The sequence below is a fragment of the Lepus europaeus genome, chromosome 1, assembly GCF_033115175.1.
Source record: "Lepus europaeus isolate LE1 chromosome 1, mLepTim1.pri, whole genome shotgun sequence".
NCBI classification, from domain to species: Eukaryota; Metazoa; Chordata; class Mammalia; order Lagomorpha; family Leporidae; genus Lepus; species Lepus europaeus.
Window position 1 is genome coordinate 46,735,681 of NC_084827.1, and position 23,632 is coordinate 46,759,312.

Here is a 23,632-nt window from a genome sequence, read left to right on the forward strand (position 1 = left end):
TAAAGGCAGAGAAGTAGGGAAAACGTGTGTGTGTGTGCGCATACGTGCCAAGGCTGTGGTCCTGGCACAGAAAATGCAGGCTGAGGCCTGAGGCACCCATGTAGCATGGGCCAGGTCAGGGAGAGCTCTGTGCAGGTGGCTGGATTCTCAGCATCAGCTATTATATTGAAGAAAACACAGGTGTTAAGCACGGGATAGATGCTATTAGATTCTGTTAAAGTACTCTGGTACCTGGAACGAAAGTAACACTTGTCAGATAATTTCCGTAGTCTTTCAGGAACAGACTGGAGGGCCTGGAAGAGGAGTTGGAGAATCTAAATTACAATGTTAGTAGGTCAATCAATAGGACTGTGTGGCTCATAAAAGGTAGTTTCTCTTGGATGGCTGCACGATACATCCTGTGCAGGATGTTGTGTTTGAACTTGCTGCCCTGGACAGGCAGTGCAGCGGGAATGTCACCGCAGACTCGAGAGTCCTGGGCTGCAGATAAAAATGCATGGTGGTTTTAGCAGAGGGCTCGTCGCTGACACCTCAGGAATGGCTGCTGATGGCCAAGGAACCATGGGGATGACAGCGTGGGCAAGAACAGTCAGGTTTAAGACCCAAGCACATTACGGAAGACAAGGAGGCAGTTCCAAGGAGTGAAGCATCAGTGGTGGTGTGTGCAGGAGAGGCCTCGGGTAAACCTAAATGTATTCATTTGGCAGTCGGGTCAGCGCTGAGTAAGAGGTGAGAACAAGGTAGGAGATGAACAAACAAGAGGTGAAGCAGTGAACAGAAGTCTGATGCGAACGGGAGAAGGCAGACTGGAGCTGGCGCTATCGGGCAGGTTTTTTTATTTTATTTTTTATTTTTGTTTATTTTAAGGCTGTAACAAACAGGATCATGTTCATTGGCTGAGGATTGGAAAGGGAGAAGCTGGAGATGAGTTTTTTCCCCCAGGCTGAGATCCGGTAACTCCCTCCAGCTCCTCAACATGACCTAACCGGAACTGACCTTGTCATCAAGGCACCAGAGCACACGTAAACACGCCAACCGATCCAGTCGGGTAAAAAAGACCCAATACAGGCGCCAACTTATGTCAAAAAAGGACAGCTCGGTAGAAAACTATAGAATTGAAAACCAAGCAAAGCAGGCCAGCAACAACGGTTTGAATGGAATTCTGTTGCCCGAGAATGCTGCTCCTTTTCTCTGGAAGAACGTAAATGACCTTCAAGCGGGCTCGAGCCTGAGCTCACGGAACAGCAGAGCATCGGCACCCTCTCCTCTCCAGCAGGACCCGCCTCTCCCTCAAGGCCAATCCTCCACACGTGGTTTGGACCCTGTTCTCCGCCTTCTCTGGAACCCTCAGCCATGACGGACCACTTGTGTGCTCTTCAGCTTCGCCCCCTTGAGAGAAAGCAGTAGCTAGCGGCGAAGGACAGGCATGCTACTGCCTCACTCCCTCCTCGTCACTTCCCGCAGTGGAAGGGCTGTGCAGCAGCCTCTCTGCCACGCGCAGCCTCGGCCTGGAAGGGAAGGGCTCCGAGGCACCACCGACTGCCCGGTGGCTGACGTCAGCAGCTGCTCTGAGTCTTCACTCGGCACTCAGCACCTGAGCTCAAAGTGCGCCCTTGGCTTCTGGGCTTTGCTCCTCCTGGTTTTCCTTTCACTCTTCAGCTACCCTGTCGTCTGTGCCATCTGACCTTCAGGATTCGCCCGGCAGAGTCCACCCTGTTTTCTGAAAAGGGCCAGTCTGCTCTCGGCACCGCAGGCCACACTCTTCCGCTGTAACTACGCCACTCTGCCACTACAGCAGGAACGCAGCCAGCGGCAGTGAGGAAGCAGATGGGTGTGGCTGTGTCCCAGTGAAATCATTTTTGAAAACGGTGGCTGGCACTGGCCCTAGGGCCTAGGTTTGCTAACTTCTGTTCCACATTCTCTGTGGCTCTCAGGCGCACCTGCGCACCCAGGTCACACTTCGACACGCACGTCGCCATCTACCTCCTTAGCAGATGCGGTTAAATATCCAGGAGGGAAACCTTAGACCTCAGTGCAGGAGCTGCTGGGCTCTCCCCCGACTCGCATCCCTCCAGGGTTCTCGGGCGGCGGCACCGCCCTCCTCCCAGCTGCCGATGCAGAAAGCGGGGGTCGTCCTGACACTACCTCCTCTCAGCTCCAGTCCCTGGAACTGGGGGAGTCAGTAAACGGGGTAGTGCGGAAATGGCATTACTTGAAGCACAAAGTCACATTTAGCATTTGACTAACAGAGCTAAAACTTTATTTCCATGTTTATTACATGTTTACCTTGGATGTTGAGTACATACTAGAATGAATTTGACATACAACTTGGGAGAAAAGCTGACATTCTCCACTAAGTGGGTTAAAAAGGAATGTGAAACTACAAAATATTTGGTTATGAGTTCTAAATTGTCATGGCAAACAAAACAATAAATACCTTGCCATTTTTCTCTAATTTTTTCAATGAATTTCATTATAAAAAATTTTATAGCAACTTATTTCAAGAAAGGAAATAAGGGATAATTGTAAAAACCATTTTATGCATAAGTATAGGATACAAATAAATTAAGAGTCTTTACACAGAACACCTACTTCCTATTTAAAATCCTATGAAATGGGGAAGGGGGGAGGAATTACTATCAACTACAAATCTAGTGTTTTAAACCCACACACGCCACTTGTTTTAGTCTGGAAGAGTCAGGCTAACTTTGGGGCGACACAGCAGAGCTGCTGACATTCCTGTAGCCACCTGATGCCTAGGATAGGGACGGTCAAACACTAAGTGCTTAGAGACCGACACAGGATTACCTGGTTCTGAGTCCTAATCTATGGTCACGTACCATTGTACAGCTTTTAGCATTCACTCCAAGTTTCCAGATCAAACTCCTCTAGATACTTTGAAGCTGGTGACACAGAACACAAAGAATACTGTCTGTGGTATGAACTCCAGTGTTTAAGCAGAGACAAAATTATGGGTGGTTGTCAGGCGGCTTGTTACTGGGAATAGTGTTTCTTTTGTTTATAAGCCCCTTAGCACACTGCATGAAGAAAGGTATGTTCTTGTTAATACTTCTAATCTTTAAATACATTTTTTAAAATCAGCTTAAAAGTTGTTCCTATTAGGGATTACAGGATGGAGACTCTACTAAAGTAAATGATACAAATAAAATTTAAAAAGGAAAAAGGTAAATGATGCTTACTGTTCTAAGTAGCTCTTTACAGAATCATCTGCAAAAACCTATCTTCCTCCTAATGCCACTTAGGAAATGCCTTCTGTAACTCGATTCTAATTCTAATGTTGACAGATTCTCATGTAACTGTTTTAAGACAGATGACTTATGGCTTTTCAGTTTTAAAAATTTCACATTTAATGTCATGTTGTGAAAGCTTTTCTACATCAGTCTTCTGGTGTCAGACTCTTAAATGAGAAAGAAAAGGACCGAAGGGAGAGTGACGTAGTATTAATGACTGAGACCCTTCCTGCAAATCAACATTTCTCTTAAAATGCAAGGCACATTCTTTTTCTTAGACGGATTGTGAACTTTTGTGTGACCTGCACAAGGGGGCCAGGTTTTATAGACCACTTGGTGTCTACCGCAACCACTTCCTCTCTGCCAGCAGTCCCAAAACTGGCCAGTGGCCCCCACCTGGCCAACTCCTACTCCTACCTTAGCACAACAGACTTAACTATAGAAAAGAACCATTTGGAAAAAACGGGTCTCCTCCAGTCAGACGTGATGACTCAGAGTCTGGCACTCAGTCACTCTAGAACTTTCTGGCACTGAACACGCTGAAGTAGCCACCTGATTTTCCATTAGAACCCATCATTATACTAACTGTAGACAATCTACCTTCTTTAAAAAAACTTGAGCATTACTTATTAAGGGATCTGATTTAAAATTAATAAAGGATGTCCATACAATTTAATATCCAATTTAATTTTTTAAAAACTTAAAAATATAACAGAATCAAAACATTTAAAATAAGTATACTCACTACCCACTCCAGTAATTCATTTAAGTCATAATAACTATACAATATGAAAAATAAATTCAGAAGTGTAATTACTTTAAAATACACTACTTCCACTTTTGTCAATATTTTACATTTTGTATATATTCTATAGTGGAAGCAGAAATTCTCTCTAAAAACATCTCCTTAAAATCTTGAGGTGCATAATAGCGCCACAGGCAATATGTGACGTATAAAATTGCAGTACAGGCCTTTCAAATTTGGCATTTCACTGGTACAATACAATGCCCCAAGTATATAATAACTGTACAGTGCCTTGACATTCCAGTAAGAACCATTATTTTCTTTAATGTAGAATGATTAGTACATATTCTACAAGGGGCAGTGAGGTTGGTGATTCTAAAGGGTATGTCCTGACATAATTTTCAAATTGTACAATAACACAAACAACTTTGTTAAGGCCATGTTTTATTTGCTGATTAATGGACAAAAGGCAATGTAATTTATTTTCAAGTATTTTCTTGAAAGTCTGTGCTCATAAAAATCATGAAAAGTTGGAAAGACTGTTAAATCACTGAAACTTTAAATATATCTTACACAATCTTGTTTGTACAAAAATACAAGTTAAATATAAACATAAAGCAATCATGATAATTTTATGCAAATCTGTTTTATGTGATCTTCAGTTATATATAAAAGTTTCTTGGTTCTGTTATTTGTGAAAAGATCAATACCAGATTGAATTACTATCTATTGGCAAAGGGCCCTAAAAAGCTTACTTTAGCATTAATCTTTTTACATGGTTATGTGTGTTTCCTAACTTGAGATCACCTAAACACTGGAAAAATAAAATAAAACCAAAAAACCAAAAAAAGGGCAGTGTGTCCATAAACCAACAAATAATTTGGCTGTAATGTATCATAAAACACAAAGAAACCTCACGCATCTGTACAATAAACATCATGTACTACATCCACACAGGTGTGTGCATGCGTGCAGGCACGCATACACACGCAGCCACACATGCCCATCCTAAGACAGAGCCTAATGAGGATCTGCTTCCAGTTCAATATTCAGCCGTGCGTTTTTCCTTACTTCATCAAAGGAATAGCTTTTTGTCACCTTCCCATTCTTGAAGACAGTATGGAGAAGATCCTGAAGAAATGTAAAGGTAATAAATATATTAAAGAGACCATCAGGCAAAGTACTCCAGTCCTGCTTGGATGAATTTACCTAAGTCAAGTTGGACAGACAAGCTGATAGTGTTCAGAACGCTGGTGCAGCAGAGAGCAAGGTCCTACCTAAAATTACAAGTCACTTTGAAAAGGAATGCGATCATTCCTGACAGGCTGTTAATATGCATCAGTATTATTACAGGTTAATATATTGTAAAATTACAAGCTGACTAGTGTCTTGTCTAAGCAAAAAGATGCCTGGTTGCCCAAGCAAAATACACCTGGCGAGGACAATCAGTACTGACAGCACAGCAAAGCTGCCTGAACCTTCCCTTACTCTTGATAACAGATTTAACACTGACGAAACCTGTCACTAGATGTTTTTTTGTGACTGGCACATTCATTAAACAAACAGGTGTTGATTTCTTCACTAATCCATGGTGACTGAGTTAGACTCTGTACACTCCAGAAGTCCATGCAAACCTAATGAAAAGAATTAGGATGAAACTCCCTTGGGTTCTGGTAAACCCACTCTTGTCTCAAGAGTTATCTATGAAAAATTCCATAGCAGTAACCTCATTCTCCAGCACGTAGTCCAATGACTACGGGGTATGACATGGATATTTTTGTCATTATGTTGCTCAAATTACATTGCTATAGCTGTACAAATTCTTTTATAAATTTAAATACCACCTATCAGAATGCTGGTCCCTTATATAGATATATATATATATACATATACACACATATATATTTTAATCAAAATACTGGTGATTATAGACTGACTTTTATCCCAAATGTTCTAGTGTATCATTCACAAACTCTTAATTTCTTTTAAAAATAATTTAGGCTTTTACTTCAACTCTTGGTCTCAATGACTTCATGGTTCATCTGGGATAAAGTAATTCTGTAAAATCCTAGTAGCTGTGAATGTGCCTAGTGGTATACAGAAAGTGAGTCTGATAGATTTATACACACACACACACATATATCCCGCCCCAAATAATTATGTGATGAGTTGTGGCTCAAACCTTAAAACACAAAAGTAATATGAACAATAAATTTGACAGAACAAAGAATCAATACAAAATAACAGGTATACAGTTTTCTGAGGATATAAATAGTTCCCCTCTAAAACAGTGTGTTTCAATCTAGTGGCTTAAAAACCTTAAACTTGATAATCTTTGAGTTCAGGAACATAAATGTGCTTAGGTATGCTATAACCAACAGATCACATGGTCTACTTGAGCCTCCTGTAAACTTCCAGTTTGGTTGAGTTGAATCACAGGACTTCATTAAATCAAGGATTCACTGTTAGAATCTAAATCAAGCTACCATGTTTTTATATCTTACACTACTAAGATAACAATTTTTTTTTTTTCAGTTGATACAATTGCTGAGAATGAAGAGGGTCTAAAGAAAAGCATCTGAACTGGACCCTGGTAAGATTTTTCACAAAACCAGGAACCGCTGTTGTGGTGCAGCAGGGTAAGCTGTGGCTGCCTGTTGATGCTGGACCCCAGCTGGAACACTGGTTCAAGTCCCAGCTGTTCTGCTTCCCTAATGTGCTTGGGAGAGCAGCAACAGATGGTCCAAGTATTTTGGACCCCTGCAGGCAGGTGGGAGACCCAGATGGAGTTCTTGGCTTTGGTATGGCTCATGCTTGGCATGGCCATTTGAGGACCGAATGAATGGAAGAAGATCTGTCTATGCCTTTCTCTACATCACATCTTTGAATTCTCTTCAAAAACATGTTAGAATTTAGATAGTCACTGTGCTATCACAATCACCAGTTCTATGCACAAATACTGATTGGAGGGGCTGGCGCTGTGGCACAGTAGGTTAACGCCCTGGCCTGAAGCGCCGTATCCCATATGGGCACTAGTTCTATTTCTGGCTGCTCCTCTTCTGATCCAGCTCTCTGCTATGGCCTGGGAAAGCAGTGGAGGATGGCCCAGGTACTTGGGCCCTTGCACCCCCATGGGAGACCCGGAGGAGGCTCCTGGCTTCGGATTGGCACAGCTCTGGCCATTTGGGGAGTGAACCAGTGGATGGAAGACTTCTCTGCCTCTCCTCTCTCTGTATAACTCTGACATTCAAATAAATCTTAAAAACAGACAAACAAAAAAAACACAACAAAACAAACTACTGATTGGAAATCTAAAAAGAGTACCTTTAAAAAGTCCTCTTGATTATGCCTCTTCAGAAATGATTCACTGACAAGATTAAGATGAATGAACTTGAAGGCCCCCAATCACTGCCATGCTGGCCAGTGTGAAAACTGCTATAAACTATCTTACACAACATATATGCAGGCTCTGTATCTTTAACTCAGCAATCTGTCTTTCCTCTTCTCTGAGTAGGCCAGGTCAGCAACTGTCCACTTATTCTTTTCCTAAGAGTCTATCACTTATTTACTTGAAAGTCAGAATTACAGATTTTCCATCTGCTAGTTCACTCCACAAATGATTGCAATGGCTGGGGCTGGGCTAGGCCAAAGCCAAGAGCCCAGAATTCCATCCAGGTCTCTCATGGGTGCATTAGCAGGGAGCTGGTTTGTAAGTTCAGTAGCTGGGACCTGAACCAGTGCCTGTATGGGATGTTGGTGTTGCAGGTGGTGGGTTTACCCACTGCACCAGCAGTTGTGTACCTTACAGTAAACAATTTAAAAATACAACATAAAAACTTCCTTCTTATAATTTGGAGCACCAACTTATCACTTTTTTTTGTTGTTGTTTAAATTAAAAATCACAGATACATACATGACCATATTCCTCAAGGTCTCCCTTTCCTTCCTCCAGTGTAACAAAATTCCCTGCTGGTGTCCTATGCAAAGACAGTCGGCCCTTTTTGGATCTTTTGTTGGGATCAGCGACTGGGTCCTTGAAGACATTAATCTGAAATCCAAATTGAGAGAAAGAGACTAATTAAATGTCCACTAAACTCTTACTTTAAAAAAAGTACATATACAATTCATGTTCTACGACCCTTTGTGGGTAAAACTAAAGCAACCCATGTCTGACTTTTAGAAAAAGAACTACAAATACAGCTTTTAGCCTGTTTTAAAGGACAGTAATTTCTTCTGAGAAAAAGGTATCCTGATACCTTTTCTGATTACTCAGGAATAGCTGATATCCCAGTTGTAGGGAATCTCTGTCGAGTCAAATGTGACCCTTTTATATTACAACTTGTCTTCAACCTGATATTAAAGATAGCACACACATGCCACAGAAAAAATAAACCAACACACACATTTATATATTGCATAGACACAGTCACTGAAGAGGGAGGTAGGGTCTTACTAAGGCCAAGTTTCCTATTTCATGATCTTTCCCTTTGTTACTTGTTCCTGTTACCTTGCTATTATAGAAGCGAAAGACAGCCTGAAGACAGTGGAGTATTTCACGTTCAGAACGAAAGGAGGCAAACCCAGCAGACAGGAGCAGCAATGGCAGTGGGATGAGTAATCTCACAACTCTGCCAATAAAGGCAGGAGAGTGGAGGGCAGGGAGCCAGCTCCGGTGTGCTCAGCTTCACCCGCCCTCACCTATGCTCCCTAGAATCCCATCAGGGGCTATGGAAGGGTAGAACTGCTGTTAAGCATCCTGATTGTTCTATGGCTCCTGGAGCATGACTGGGGTACTGGGATCTGAACTGCACAGTCCACCTTCCTAAGACCACTGTTTGGATAGTGACTATATACTTGCTTATCTTTAATGTATGACAGCCACATTAGGTGACATGCCCACCCAAATATGGTCCATTTTTTGACCCAAAACGATGTCCTGACCCAGTGTGAAATGGCCAACCTGCATGGCTTCTCTGACATCATCTGTCAACTTACAGTTCCTCCTTTTCCTGAGTTGCTTCTCTTCAGCCATGTTACCACTCCGAGCGTTTTTCTTTCCTTGTTTGTGAGTCAAGGTCAACAGCACCTTGACAACACACCAACAGTCCTGAATCACACTCTCCTGACTCTGGCTACCTGTCCTCCATCTAGACACACAGGGAAGGTACTAACACCAAGGGGCAAAGAGTTGAAGAACGCACCCCGAGACCATTGGTTACAACGTAACTACACTTGAAGGAACAATTCAGGAGGTCTCTTGTCAACTTCTGTAGCAAAGCTCCACCAGAGCCGAAGGCAATATTTTCAATACTCCACTTTTTTTGTTTCATGCCTTCTACAATCTGGAAGATAAATAAAAACCTTAGGTAATCTGGCAGAGGATGAGGGTAATCTTTAAAGGGCAACATTAATGAATAAAACATCCTAGAGTCATTTTACAGGTCAAGAAAGCGGCTTGGACAGTTAGATTCCATTCTCTTCTAAAGACCCACCCGTATTTCATCACCAGATTGTCCAGATGCCAACAGCAAAAGAAATGAGACTGATGCTCAAGTTCCAAGTTACTAGACTCCAGGGATGCCTGTCATCATCACCAACAAATCATGTTATGACACGGCATGTTGTCCTACGACACAACACGTATAACGGTCAAGGGGTATTGGTGGCAAGAGAGTAGTAGAACATACTCTCACATCACAGCTGAGATCCTGGCGGTGACCTTACTCGGGTGCTCCACAATTATGGGCAGTTTCTCCAGATTTACGACAGGGTCGTTTCTGGGATAATGATAAACCAGAGGCCAGTTGCAGACCTGTATGAACATCAGTTCTGTCAAGGACCTTGTACTTGGTATTAAACATTTGTATCTTATCAATCTTATCTGTATTTCTTTCTCTCAAGTAGGGCTTTATTTACCTAGCACCTGCATTCTTACTTAACATAGTCACTTTTATGATCAAAATGGCAAGTGAGACATAGTAACCATTACTTTAATTTCTATAACCAAAAGGAAGTAACTTGAAGGGCTGTTTTATTTAGAAAGAACTTTCAGAAGTGATTAGAGTATCGTAAGTTTAAGAGACTAAGGTGGACTACTAACAGAAATATAGCATATTCTTCCCAAGTATCCTTAGCCTCAAATTGACCTTTTCTCAATTTCAAGACTGCAAAGAAAAAAGTCAAACTCTAAGCACTTTAAACAAAAATCCAACTTTTTTTTGTTGTTGTTCATTTGAAAGTCAGAGAAGGAGAGTCAGAGAGAGAGGGGTCTTCCATCTGCTGACTGACTCCCCAGAGGGCCTCAACAGCCAGAGCTGTGCCGATCCAAAGCCAGGAGCCTCTTCTGGGTTTCCCATGGGTGTGTAGGGACCCAAAGACTTGGGCCATTTTCTGTTTTCCCAGTCCATAGCAGAGAGCTGGATCGAAGTGGAGCAGCTGGGATTTGAACTGGCACCCATATGGGATGCCAGCACTGCAGGTGGCAGCTTTACCCACTATGCCACAGCACCAACCCCTTTCTTTTAAAAGAAAAGATTTATTTATTTGAAAGGCAGAGTTAGAGAGGGGGAGATTAAGATCTTCTATCTGCCAGGCTGAAGCCAGGAGCCAAGTTTCCTCTGAGTCTCCTCCGTGGGTGCAGGGACCCAAGCATGTGGGCCATCTCCCACTGCTTTCCTCGGTGCATGAACAGGGAGCTGGATTGGAAGTGGAAGAGCCTGGACTAGAACTATGTGGGTGTTGGCATCACATTCGGTGGCTTTACCCACCACACCACCGCATCAGCCCCACCAACCTTTTTTAAATCCCGACCAATTCTGCTGGACAAACTAAGATGGAAACCCACACAATTCTAAGTGATTCCTTTAGACTGTTCACAAACCCAGATTTAAGTCTTTTTTTTTTTTGTACCTGAACCCAGAGATAGAAATTTGAATTTTTCTGTTAGCAGGAAATTGCAGAACCAGGGAAGACTACTCTTTAAAACATTAACAATTCAGAAGGAAATCTGGTTAGATATGACCTGGAGGTAGAGATCCAAAATGGCTAAATAGGGAAGAGATGTGCTGATATGTTTTGACCACAGGACGGTAACAGAAGAAAAGCGGAGTAACTGCATTCCCAGGGGAGAGTTGGAGAGAAGTCTGCAGTGGAAATTCTACAAAAAGAAAAGATGCTGCGGAGCAGTGAGGACAGTAAAAACGGGCAGCAGTGAGCTGAGAACCGCCCCCCCCCCCAAGGCGGGGGCTGGAGGAGGAGAGAACATCTTCTTGGAGTGAGGTGAGTCACTGAGGGTGCACCACACTGACTGAGGCTGGCCTGCAGCACTAGCTGGGGTGCAGGTGCCCACCTAACCCTGGGAAGGGAGAGTACATTGCTTTCCTCCCATCCCCCACAAGGACCAAGTGCCACCTTACAAAGGCGAATAGACCCCTGCGGCTTGCATGTCGTGATCAGGGGATTTAACTGGAGGGATAACCTACAGTCAACAGTGACTTTAAGTCTGGCATGGAGGGTTGGCAGGGGCAAGGCACCCACGTAGGCCACAGAGGTGCGCTCTCCCCTCCCTCTAGCATAGGCACCTGGACTCAAACTGCCAAGTAGAGCACAGATAGGCAGCTGGCTTTGGGTATGCCTCAGCTCCAGGCATGTTTCAAAGGAGGAAATTCAAACGGCCAACAGACACATGAAATGATGATCAGAATCATAAGCCAACAGGGAAATGCAAATCAAAATCACACTGAGGTTTCACCTCACCCCAGTAAGAATGGCTATCATCCAATCATCCAAAAACCAAAAAACAATACATGCTAGCGAGGATGTGGGGAAAACGATACCATAATATATTGCTGGTGGGACTATAAACTAGTACAATCATATGGAAGACACAACGGAGATTTCTCAGAAATTGAATATAGACCTACCATAAGACCCAGCCATTCCACTCCTGGGAATTTACCCAAATGATATGAAACCAGCATATGAACAAGTGATCTGTACCCCATATTTCCTGCAGCTCAATTCACAGTAGCTAAGACATGGAATCAACCCAGACAGCCATCAACTGATGACTGGATAAAGAAAACATAATACATATACATTAAAGAATACTACTCAGCCTAAAAAAGAATGAAGTCCTGTCTTTTGCAACAAAATGGATGCAACTGGAAACCATTATGCTTAGTGAAATAAGCCAGTCCCCAAAACACAAATATTTTGTGTTTTCTCTGATATTGGTAGTTAACACAGAATACAAAAAGTCTGTAGGAATGAAATAGAAACCTTGTGATACAATTGTTTTCTAGCTCTTGTTTATATTCCTGTGGAACTGTGGTCTTCTCATTTTTTACCTGTTGAATATTGTATTTAGTGGTGAATTAAGCCTATGATTTTAGAGTATATTGAAATCATGCATGTCTTCGCAAAAATTAAAGACAGGAAGGAGGGAGACTATGAGAAGCAGGGTACAGGTAGGAAAATATGGTTACCTTTTTAGAACTGTATCTATGAATTACCTGAAATCTGTTCTCTTTGTATTAACAAAATGTGAATTGGTAAACATCACTCATGGATACTAGTCTTTTGACTAGTTCTTTCTCACATGTCATTCCTAAGATACACAACTTAACTGAAATGAGAGGCATCATGCCAACAGGATTTAATGACATTCATCATATTACATGAGTCCATGTATGAGTGCTTTTGCAGTATTTATATATACATGTTATTAAAAACGTATTAATATTTACTTAAGACCAACATCTTCTATTACACCTCTGGATCAAATTAGTTTAGCTCAGAGAAGTTTCCTAGAAGTGTAGAAGAAACAGTTACAGGAAGAGAATTGTAGGACAGCTACAGGGGAGGAAAGGAAAAATAATGCTGACCTATATTTAAGATAATCGCCTCTATTACAGTGCCTGGCTTCAGGCACCAGCTACACTCCCACTTCCAGGTGCCCGCTCATTTTCACCCTGGGAAGCAGCAGGTGCTGAGGGTTCAAGTACTCGAATCCCTCCTCCCATGTGGGAGACCTGGACAGCGTTCTAGTCTCCTGGCTTCAGTCTGGCCCAGACGTTGTAGGCATTTGGGGAATGAACCAGTGGACCTATCTTTGTCTATCTGCCTTTCAAATAAAAAGTAGTAAATAATTTTTAATGTCACTGATGCACCTCACTGATGGAGAAATCTCAGTGATACCGCAGACTGAACTCTGAGACAAACAGAAAGAGAACACTGCTGGTTTTGGCCCAACAAAAAACTTACAGCAGGGATGGGGTCGGCGCTGTGGCGCAGTGGGTTAAAGCCCTGGCCTAAAGCGCCGGCATCCCATATGGGCGCCAGTTCTAGTCCTGGCTGCTCCTCTTCCAATCCAGCTCTCTGCTATGGCCTGGGAAAACAGTGGAATATAGCCCAAGTCCTCGGGCCCCTGCACCCACGTGGGAGACCTGGAAGAAGCTCCTGGGTCCTGGCTTCGAACTGGCACAGCTCCAGCAGTTGCAGCCATCTAGGGAGTGAACCAGAGGATGGAAGACCTCTCTCTCTACCGCTCTCTGGTAACTCGTTCAAATAAGTAAATCTCTGGAAAAAAACTTACAGCAGGGATACAAGGCACACCTCCTGGGATGGCTCACAGTCCAGGCGACAAAGCAGTTGTTGGAAATACAGCAGATTTCTCATTTTGTCAAAATCAGGACAGCCAATTTAGTATATACGCAAAGCAAAGTTGTCAAATTCCCTTTCTTGTTCTTTCAGAAATTATAGAATAGTCTATCACTTCCTTTAAATTAATCATTGAATGTCATCATTATTAGTATGAAGGTTAGCCAAATACGTCTCTTAAAACTTTTGCCTCATTTTAACTAGTACCTGTAAGACTGTAAAAATTAGTATCACTGAAGTCTTGGGCACCCACGAGCACCATATGAATTATACATTGTTAGTATGTAAAGCTCCCTTCTGTTAAAATACAGATCAATGTGAGCACAATCAAGGCCTTTCGATGTGTCAGTCCTGGACTCACATTCTTTGTTTCACAGTGATACTTCTGTAGTCTCACCATCCAGGGTGGCTAAATGAAGGTTAGAGGAAGTGTGGGGGCCAGTGCTATGGCGCAGCGGGGAAAGCCGCTGGCTATAGTGACTGCATCCCATATGGGCACTGGTTCGAGTCTAGCTGCTCTAACTTCTGATCCAGCTCTCTGCTACAGCCTGCGAAAGCAGTGGAAGATGGTCCAGGTGCTTGGGCCCTGGCACGCAATGTGGGAGACCCGGAAGAAGCTCCTGGTTCCTGGCTTTGGATTGGCTCAGCTTGGCCATTGCGGCCATTTTGGGAGTGAACAAGTGGGTGAAAGATTTTCTTTCTCTCTTTCAAATAAATCTCGGGGGTGGGGGTGGGGGAGTGTGATTTGGCTGGTAATTCTTATTTCAAGCTACTATTTCTAAATTCTAAGCTGTGCACAGAGAAGACATATACCATCATAAACACTAATGAAGAAACAATCACATTTAAATTATTAATGCGTTATCAGTAAAAAGGAGCTAAAGTATATAAGGATCGTCTTATTGGAACTTTAACAGACACCTACCTCTTGTAAGGTATTAATATCCACTCCATCCCCTTGAATAACTCTAAGATACGGTGGCAGCAACTTGTAGCCTTTCGAATTCTCAACAACAGGGAATTTTTTACCTAAAATATCCAAAACCTATATGGAAAAACACACACAAATAAAACAAAGTATAACAAGCTTTCCAAAGTTAAATTAACTTTTTTTTAGACAATTCTGAGACTCTACCAATTACACTACTTTAAACTTTTTATAACCCTAATGTATGAGCCCTCTGAAATTTGTTCCCAATCTTTTTCAATGTGAGAAAACAGGCATCCTATGCTATTAGCTCAACGGATACCATAAAGTGGCTCAAAACAAGTTTTCCCCCTCACATCTTTAAAATCATACCCATGCAAAAAAAATTTAGAATATTTAAGCAATAAATAAGTATACAAAATATCATTTCACAAAACTTATGACTGGATTTATTCTGCTTATGTCCAACAACCTCTGGTTTAATTGTGTCAGGGATATTTCAAATATAAGTCCATTTGAATCACAAAGTGCAGCGAAATTGTGCTAGCCAGACAGCAGGACATGCAGCACACATAATCTACATTTTCTCTTAAGTTCTCCTTTTCTCTTCATTAAAGCCACACTGCATACTGTACCAAGTGTCCTCATTCACTAGCTACTCAGTTTTGTAGCAGCTGAAATACTCCTCTCTACCCCAACAACCGCATTCTTTTCTCAGTTTGCTTTTATAATAAGCAGTATATTTTTTTACAAGCAGAGTGGACAGAGAGAAAGGTCTTCCTTTGCCGTTGGTTCACCCTCCAATGGCTGCCGTGGCTAGTGGGCTGCGGCCAGCGTACCGCGCACCACGCTGATCCGAAGCCAGGAGCCAGGTGTTTCTCCTGGTCTCCCATGGGGTGCAGGGCCCAAGGACTTGGGCCATCCTCCACTGCACTCCCAGGCCACAGCAGAGAGCTGGCCTAGAAGAGGGGCAACCGGGACAGAATCCGGCGCCCCGACCGGGAATAGAACCCGGTGTGCCGGCACCACAGGCGGAGGATTAGCCTAGTGAGCAGCGGCGCTGGCCCAGTATATACTTTTATTAGATAACAGTAAACACATGAGATCCATTAAGTTTTGCAAAAACCAAGTATCTTTGGACCTTCGGATTGGCCTGTCATCAGCTAAGAAAAGGACCCCTGATTGTGTGGGCCCTTTCTTTCGGGGTGTAATTTATCACCTGCACACCAGCACACTGTTGTCAAGTGGGACGGCTGAGGCTAGAAGACTTACACTGGATCCTGGACTCCACAGTGTACGTGTTGTGTGAGCGGGCTATTGTCACCAGTGGGACCCTCTGTTTCTTCTTCAGGAACAGAGACAACAATACTCATCATATGTTCTTAAAAATGTTTTTAAGTGGTATCATGGGATTTGGGTAGAGATTAAATCGCACAGCTTACGAGAAACACTTAATACAGTATTTTATCAGTGACAGGCATCAACAACCCTGCTCTGAATAGTGCTTTCCAAAGCAGGGAAACCAAGTCCTGAATGCTAAAAAATCCAACAGTGCCACATTAGGAATTAACAGCACCTCTGAAGAACCACTACTTGGAAAGTATTTTTGAATTATTCTGATTCCACATCACTCTGCACACATTTCTGTTGTACTGAACTTCAAAACTACAGTAATGATTTGTGACCAAGAAAAAGAAGCAAGTCACAAAGAAACTTGGTGACCAAAGCACTGGATTAAAATGGTAATGCTGTTAATTTTGAAGCAGAAAAGAATATTCAATGCCAACTGGCATTTTGATAGTATATAAGGAACCCCAACTCTGATGTTGTTATAACAACCTGGAATTCTGCTAGTAAATGTGCAACCTTAGGCAAATCTACTCTGGGCTGTGATCCTCTAATGAGGAGACCAGTACAGACAGTTCTGAAGCAGTGTGTATAAAGGAAAATAAAAGGCACTGAAATAAATCAAGTTACACACTGGAATTTACCTTTAATACAGTGTCAAGAGGATTTCCAGAATCAGGTCTGATTATTAGTGGTGCCTCTGTACTTCTTGATACTATTAAATGTCTTAGGTCTTCTCCCCATATTTTCTCACATGCATTATAGATGTCATAGCTGTCGCTGACCACAGATACAGGCACTGAGGAAAACTGTGTTACTATATGTTCAAATGCATCTTTTTCATGGTCTTTCCCCCAAGCTGTTATGGTACTAGAAAACGAAATGAAAATACACATTTACTTAAGCAAACACATCATCTACTCCTGCGTCACTGTTGATCATTCTCTTATGTTTACTCCATGTCAACATGACAGGCAGGGAGTTGTATGAATGCACATCACAAGGCAGTGGAACTTTGCACCAATCCATACCTTGGCTGACTTGGTTTTAACACTACCTGTTACCTTACTCCTCTTTGGTGGTCACGAATTCACTTGGCATTTAAATCACACTCAACCAGTTATGAATAGTTTTGTCTTTTTTTTCCCTAAATCTACTCATTTAAAATCAGTGAGGTAAAATGCACTGGCTAATGCCAAAGTGTTAGAATTAAAACAGACTCCCATTATTTTGCTAGGCAATGCAATGACTTCACTACTTCCTGTGAATTTCTGAAAGCATGTTCCAATAGTAGTAGGGAAATAAATTTTGTCTTTTAACACTGCATACTTCAGAGGCAATTATCTAGACAATTATTTATACCATTCCATTATATACATATATATATACACACAGTCAACTAATTCTGCATGTGTTCATATTTTCAAATGACCAGTAATAGGCAGTCATGTATTTCACCTTTAGATTCTCTATACTAAGTAACATGTCAAGGAATGACAATTTTAGTGTCCAGAGCAAAACACAGTACAAGGATTTCTATCAGGTAAAAATGGTTACAGTGATTTTTGCAATTATCATCAATAAGAGTCCATCTACTGAAAGATTAATACTTAACATTTGGTTGTAAGTATTTGTTGGTTATGCAATTTTTAGTTTTTAAAATACTTAAACCGAATTTCTTTAAAAAAAATTATTTGAAAGGCAGAGATACAGTGGCAGGGGGATGGAGGCTGGGGCAGAGATCTTCCACCCACTAGTTCGCTTTCTAAATGGCCCCAACAGCCAGGGATGAGCCTGGCCGAAGCCAGGAGCTTCATCCCAGTCTCCCATGGAATTGACAGGGGCCCAAATACTTGGGTTATCTTCCATTGCTTTCCCAGGCACATTAGCAGAGAACTGGATTGGACGTGGAACACCCCGAACTTGAACCTGTGCTCATATAGGATGCGATGGCATAGGTGGCGACTGAACCCACTGAGCTATAATGCTGGCCCCATGATTTTGAAAATTATCATTTTCTTATGCCAACAAATTTTTCTCCCTAAATTGCTAGCTTTTGCCTCTACTATCTCCTTAGCAAAATAATGGAATGTAAGTTAGCCCATTTATTTATTACAAAGCCCATACAGATAAAAATTTAACCGCAACCTGTGTGAGGAGTTTCAATAATTTAATTATTGAATTGAATACTGGCATTTCCTACTTTTTCCCCTGCTAAAGCCCTGGAATAAATTCCTGTTCTGGTCGTGTCAATGGCATGGAGGGGGCAGTGAGCTCACTTCAGGGCTCGGCGACCTAGACACCACTCCTCTGAAACACAGGCCCACTTACATAAACTCAGGGAACAGTGAACACTTGCTCCCAGCCTCTGAGGCTGCCGGCCATTCTCTACTGCAGGCTGAAGGGGAAGTGAAGGTGGATGAAGAGCAGTGCCTCTGTCATACCCAGAACTGCTCTCACCTCTCTGCAAGGGAGGGAGTTTAGCTCAGTGAACACCATCAGCAGAGAGCTTTACAATGCAAGACTGAACTTCCAGTAGGCAGAGGTCACGCACCTAACTGTGGTTCAAGTTGTGCAGCAGTTGCCCAACTGCTGCTGATGTATCACGCTGTCCATTTTTAGGCCTCTCACTTGCTTTCCCCGTGGGATCTGAACCTTCCTGGAGCTCCTTCCTGACTGCAATCATACCTCCCCTTTAGCCACTCTGATGGTCTTTCTTCAGAAGCTGTGCTCTCGTTTTCAAAACTGAACCTGTCGAGGGCTGGCAATATGGGGCCGTGGGGGTAAGCCACCACTTACGATGCCCTCAGCTCAGCCTGGAGTGCCGGGTCAAGGCCTGGAAGTTCTGCTTCTGATGCAGCTCCCTGTGAATGTGCCTGGGAAGTCAGCAGAAGATGGTCCAAGTACCTGGGCCCCTGCTACCCATGTGGCAAATCCAGATGGAGTTCCTGGTTAATGGCTATGTTCTGGCCCAGCCCCACCTGTTCTGGTTGTTTGGGGAGTAAGCCAGCAGATAGAAGCGCTCTCTCTGATACTCTGCCTTTCAAAATAATAAGTAAATATTTAGTAAAATAAAATGGAACCTATCAAATGTCATCAGTATTTCCATGTCCTAGGGCTCTCACCTGGCATTGGTCTCCCTAACACTCCCTGGAGGAAACACTACAAGTTTTCTAAAGTACCCTGTGATGGGGCTTCCAACATCTGCATCTGTTTTCCTTCTGGGGGCCAAATGCGCTGCTAGGTGGAAAGCAGAGTACCTGCATCTCATCATCCCGCAGACACCGGCTATGGCACCTGCCACATAATCGAACCCTAACACCTGTTCTTCCAGCACAGGACTGATACATGGGGTTGAGCAATGTTCCTCTGATGAACTCTAACCATAACGTGAAATCCTACCCATGAAACCGAATTCCAAAGTTGGAAGGGAAGAAGATATGTAACTGAATGACTTTAAAAACAGGTAATATAGTAACGGTGATGCTGTAAAGTTTTCTTACTTGAAACTTTCTTACTTTAAAATGTTTAGCTCATTTATCCTCAATGATCTTCTAATGCTGGAGGAGTAAAGTTCCATTTGGTCGATGGAGGAATTGGAGAACAGAGAAGTGAGTGACTTGCCAAGGCCACCCACTGTGTCGGCTGTGAGGTCTCCTAATGTTCAGTTCAGTGCTCATCTCACTACACTCTGCTGCTGTGTAAAAGATGCTTCTAGTTAAGAGCATTGCAAGGATTCTTCTGTATTAAGGAGTCAAATTTACAAGCATAGTCAATACCATGAGACCATAAAAGTAAAGTTTCACTCTGTGCTCACGATGTCTTTTTTATTTTAGCATGGAAGTCCTGTAGACTATATTTACTCGAGGGATTTACAGTACTCAGGATGTTGCCACTGTGAAACAATCACCAGTGAGCAGTCTAGTATGTGCATGCCACATCAGAGTTTTAAAAATGCATGTGTATCTAAAGCCGAACAAAAATACTTCGACCCTAAAACTTGTGCCTATTTATCATATTCACATTCTCAGTTCACTAGTCTTGAAATTTGTGAGTCAGTGTTCAACAGGCCCTACCAACACAGCAAGGCTCGTAAATATTAGCCAGGTCTACTCAGTACTGAGCCCTAAGTCAAACCACCAAGCTTATCTCCCGACACTGCTCCGGTTTATCTACTACTTCTTTCCATTCATTCAGTATCCTGGTTCTCGGCCTCATCTCAAGGAAGCTTCCTAGAAACCTAACTTCTTGAGGCTTTTTCCAATCCAGACGCTATCCTCTATCAAAATAACCTACAATTATCCTGCTTTCAAAATAACCTACAGAGGATCTCTGATACCATAATTTCTTTGCTCAAAAACTTCACTGTCTGTTCCCATTTAACATGTTTGTTACACAGCAGTTCAGCCACTGCTTGGGACACCCACAGCCCACGTGGGAGTGTCTGGGTCTAAGTGCCAACTCTACTTCCAATTCCAGCTTCCTGCTAATATATACTCTGGGAGGTGGCAGGCACCTGTCCCTGCCATCCACATCGGAGACCTGGATTGAGTCCTAGGCATCTGGCTTTTGGCCTGACCCAGCCCCAGCTGCTGGAGCCATTTGGGGAATGAGCTACTGGACAGAAACTCTGTCTCTCTGCTTTTCTAAAAAGCCTATAAGAGTAGACTAGCATGATGTGTAGATAGTTAATTTCTAACGTCACAAGGAGATCTGAGGGCCTTATCTTCTCAGTGTACCCTGTGCTCCCTACAAAATCTCTGCTTTAGCTCTGTTCCCTAAACACAGGTATCTTCTCCATCACAATGCTCAATACATGGTAAGCATGTACTATTATGTCTTCAGAGAATGAGTGATGGACCAATGCCTGCCATTCAATCTCACCATTCATCTCCACAAAAACTTCCCAGTGGAATATGAGTATCACCCTTCCTTCCATCGCTTCCCTTCCACCACCAGCACTTTAATTCTCCCTCTTTCAAAGCACTTAACCAACACACCTGACTTTGTGAGCATACTATTTTTACCCTGAGGATAGGGTTGGTTTTTTGTCTTTCTCTCCCTTGCTGACAGCCTTGCATATGGAGGCTGGCCACTTACTATGCATCAAAGAAAAAGCTCAGCCTCATTCTCACTAAACGCACTGTGGCTTTAACACCAGCAGTTTTCAGATATGAGTGAATTTCATAAACGACCACAAAGGATGCCGGGACTTTTGATATGAACACCAGAAACAATGTTTGGCACATGTTTAAAAAAATCATCTTCACTCTGATTGAGGTTAACCCAGGACCAGGGCAGCTGGTATTTTTGTTCGGCTTTAGATACACATGCATTTTTAAAACTCTGATGTGGCATGCACATACTGCAGTCCAGACCACAATTTCCTTCTCACTGGAGTTGAGACTGTAGTAAAAGCACACCAGGAAGCATCAGAATTGGAACCCTCTTTTTTTTATTTTCCTAATACAGGGTTTCTCATCTCTCACAGGAGGTACCGAGTCCAGGGCAAAGATGGGTGACATCATGGGGAAGTGTGAGAAGAAGGGACAAGAGAGACCATTCCTACACTGAGCACTTCTAGACCTGACTCCTGAAGAAAACCGACTGCACATGGCAACACAGTCATCGAAAGAAAATCTGTCCCTTAAATGAATACCTATGTGGCAATGTACGTGCTGGGGGAAAGCTCTCAAATCGTTTCTTTTAGGACGGGTAAAAGTTCCCTGCCTCCCTGATACTATTCTCTACACAATACTGAATTTTTGTTGCTTAAATTCATGATGATCTCCTATAGCACTTAGCTATGTCGTCAAGCAAAACACCATTTTACAAGAGATTAGTTTTGGAAACAAATGCTTATATGACAGGAAGAAGAAAACAACAGATTTTTACCTGTGTTCCGCTGCTGGCAGAGAATAGCCTGGAATGGGATCTTTTGTCCCGTAGTATTTTTTAATCAGAGCAATTCCTGCTACTGTATCTGTTCCTTTGAAGTTAACCAAATGAGCTGATGCTCCTATGCCAGCAGTCTGGAAAATTAACCAGAAACAAAATTCCAAAAAAGAAAAAATCCACATTGAAGGTAGACAGTGTAGCTCCCCAAGAATTTACTGTCTTTAACTCTTCTTAGATATTTAGCTATTATGAGAGACAATAATTCCTTATGACAAGATTCCACTTCTCCTAAATATTGAAGGATTCTTCAGGCCTACTTCACAGTGCCCCACCCCCACTTCCCATCACTCTCTCTTCCCTTACCCTGCCTTGTGCTTCTCTGTGGCATTATTTGACATCTGATACTTTTATTATGTCTGTCTCTGTCTGTCCATCCATCCGCCATCCATCCATCCATCCATCTAATTTATAAAGGACAGGGACTTTTGTTGAAGGCTATATCCCATGTACCTTGAACAGAGGCTGACACACAGTAGATACTGATTATGTATCTGTTGACTGAGTCCTTGGAATTTCAAAAATGTGACATACTTACAACCAAGATCAATCCCATTATGTCCCAGATATTTTACACCAGTACTCAGTCAACCCACATTTTACTACACGAGGCTCATTTCCGTTCCTTACCTCTTGAGAAGAGACTCCTCTGTAGCCAAAATCATGTAACTTGTATTCCAGACCATCTAAGTTACCGGAAGTTTCTAGCAAATATTTGGCCAATATTTTCTTCTGCTCTCTAGAATTTGTAGCCACTGTGATTGGATACCAGGACTGAACAAGAATAGTCTGTAGTAACAAAATTAATCATAAGTATTAATACACAAAATACCGTGTCCCTCTTGAGGAAACCCCAGCTTTCTCCTGGGGCATGTCCTGGACTCCAGGCTATCAGAAATCCCAAGGAGACACTTCAGCTATACCAGGGCCAAGTTTTAAAAGAATGTTCAACCTGTCATGGACTGACAGTCTTATAAAGCACCTTGCATTGGGTGGTGAGGCAGTGTCCAGCTGACCCGTTTCTAAATGCCTGATTTCTGCACTTATTGTGGACATGCATCAACCAGCTTACAGACCAGCACTGCCCATGGACTACACCTGGTAACGCTGACTTGCTGACTACTGGTAGGTTTACGCTCAAGACACTTTAGCACCAGAGAACCTCTCTTCACTGAGTTACGCTGCACTTAGCGTCTAACCAAGGTCACTGTCAACAGCTGTCTGAAACCTTTCTTCATATGCTGCACAACTGCAAGGTCACTGTCTCTTCTGTAGCTCAGCGACTACTGTAACTGCTCCTAAATGAGGAAACGTGAAGAGCTGCTAGCTTCCTACTTTCTGCTAAGAACTGTTCCTCAGCTTCCCCTTTCTTCGCCGCCGCTGGGAAATCCCAAAAGCAGCCTGCTGCTCGCTCACAGCAACCGTATCACCCTCACGGCTGGGAACTCACTGCCCCGCTCTCTAGTCTGTGCACCAGACAGCATGCTGGAAGCAGCTTCAAATCTGCTTTAGAAAGCATTGCTGATTACAACTGAGCTGAACCTAGAAAATATTTTAGGAATGTTACAAAGGTAATCAATAAATAATTAAAAATAAAGACTATTTAGCCTTGGACTTGCCAATTTATATTTAAAAACAAAACAAAACAACACAAAAACTTGTAGTATTAGACTCCTGTGACTGACTAAACACAGCCCCGGCAAATCCTGTCCCCAGGAGATGGAGTCCACTTCTGGAAGCCTTGGT

The 23,632-nt window shown here is 42.7% G+C and overlaps 1 protein-coding gene across 1 annotated transcript in view; it reads right to left on the bottom strand.

The window, feature by feature from the left end:
• Window positions 1-2,237: 2,237 nt before the first annotated feature.
• The window catches only part of NAMPT (nicotinamide phosphoribosyltransferase), a 38,831-nt gene continuing 17,436 nt past the window's right edge, over window positions 2,238-23,632 (bottom strand). The window contains exons 5-11 of the mRNA XM_062216507.1: window positions 22,517-22,675; window positions 21,827-21,963; window positions 16,576-16,801; window positions 14,582-14,701; window positions 9,198-9,338; window positions 7,910-8,044; window positions 2,238-5,127 (exon numbers count right to left, since the gene is read on the bottom strand). Coding sequence (XP_062072491.1) covers window positions 5,017-5,127; window positions 7,910-8,044; window positions 9,198-9,338; window positions 14,582-14,701; window positions 16,576-16,801; window positions 21,827-21,963; window positions 22,517-22,675 — 1,029 coding nt within the window. The 3' untranslated portion in view covers window positions 2,238-5,016. The remainder of the gene's footprint in view (window positions 5,128-7,909; window positions 8,045-9,197; window positions 9,339-14,581; window positions 14,702-16,575; window positions 16,802-21,826; window positions 21,964-22,516; window positions 22,676-23,632) is intronic.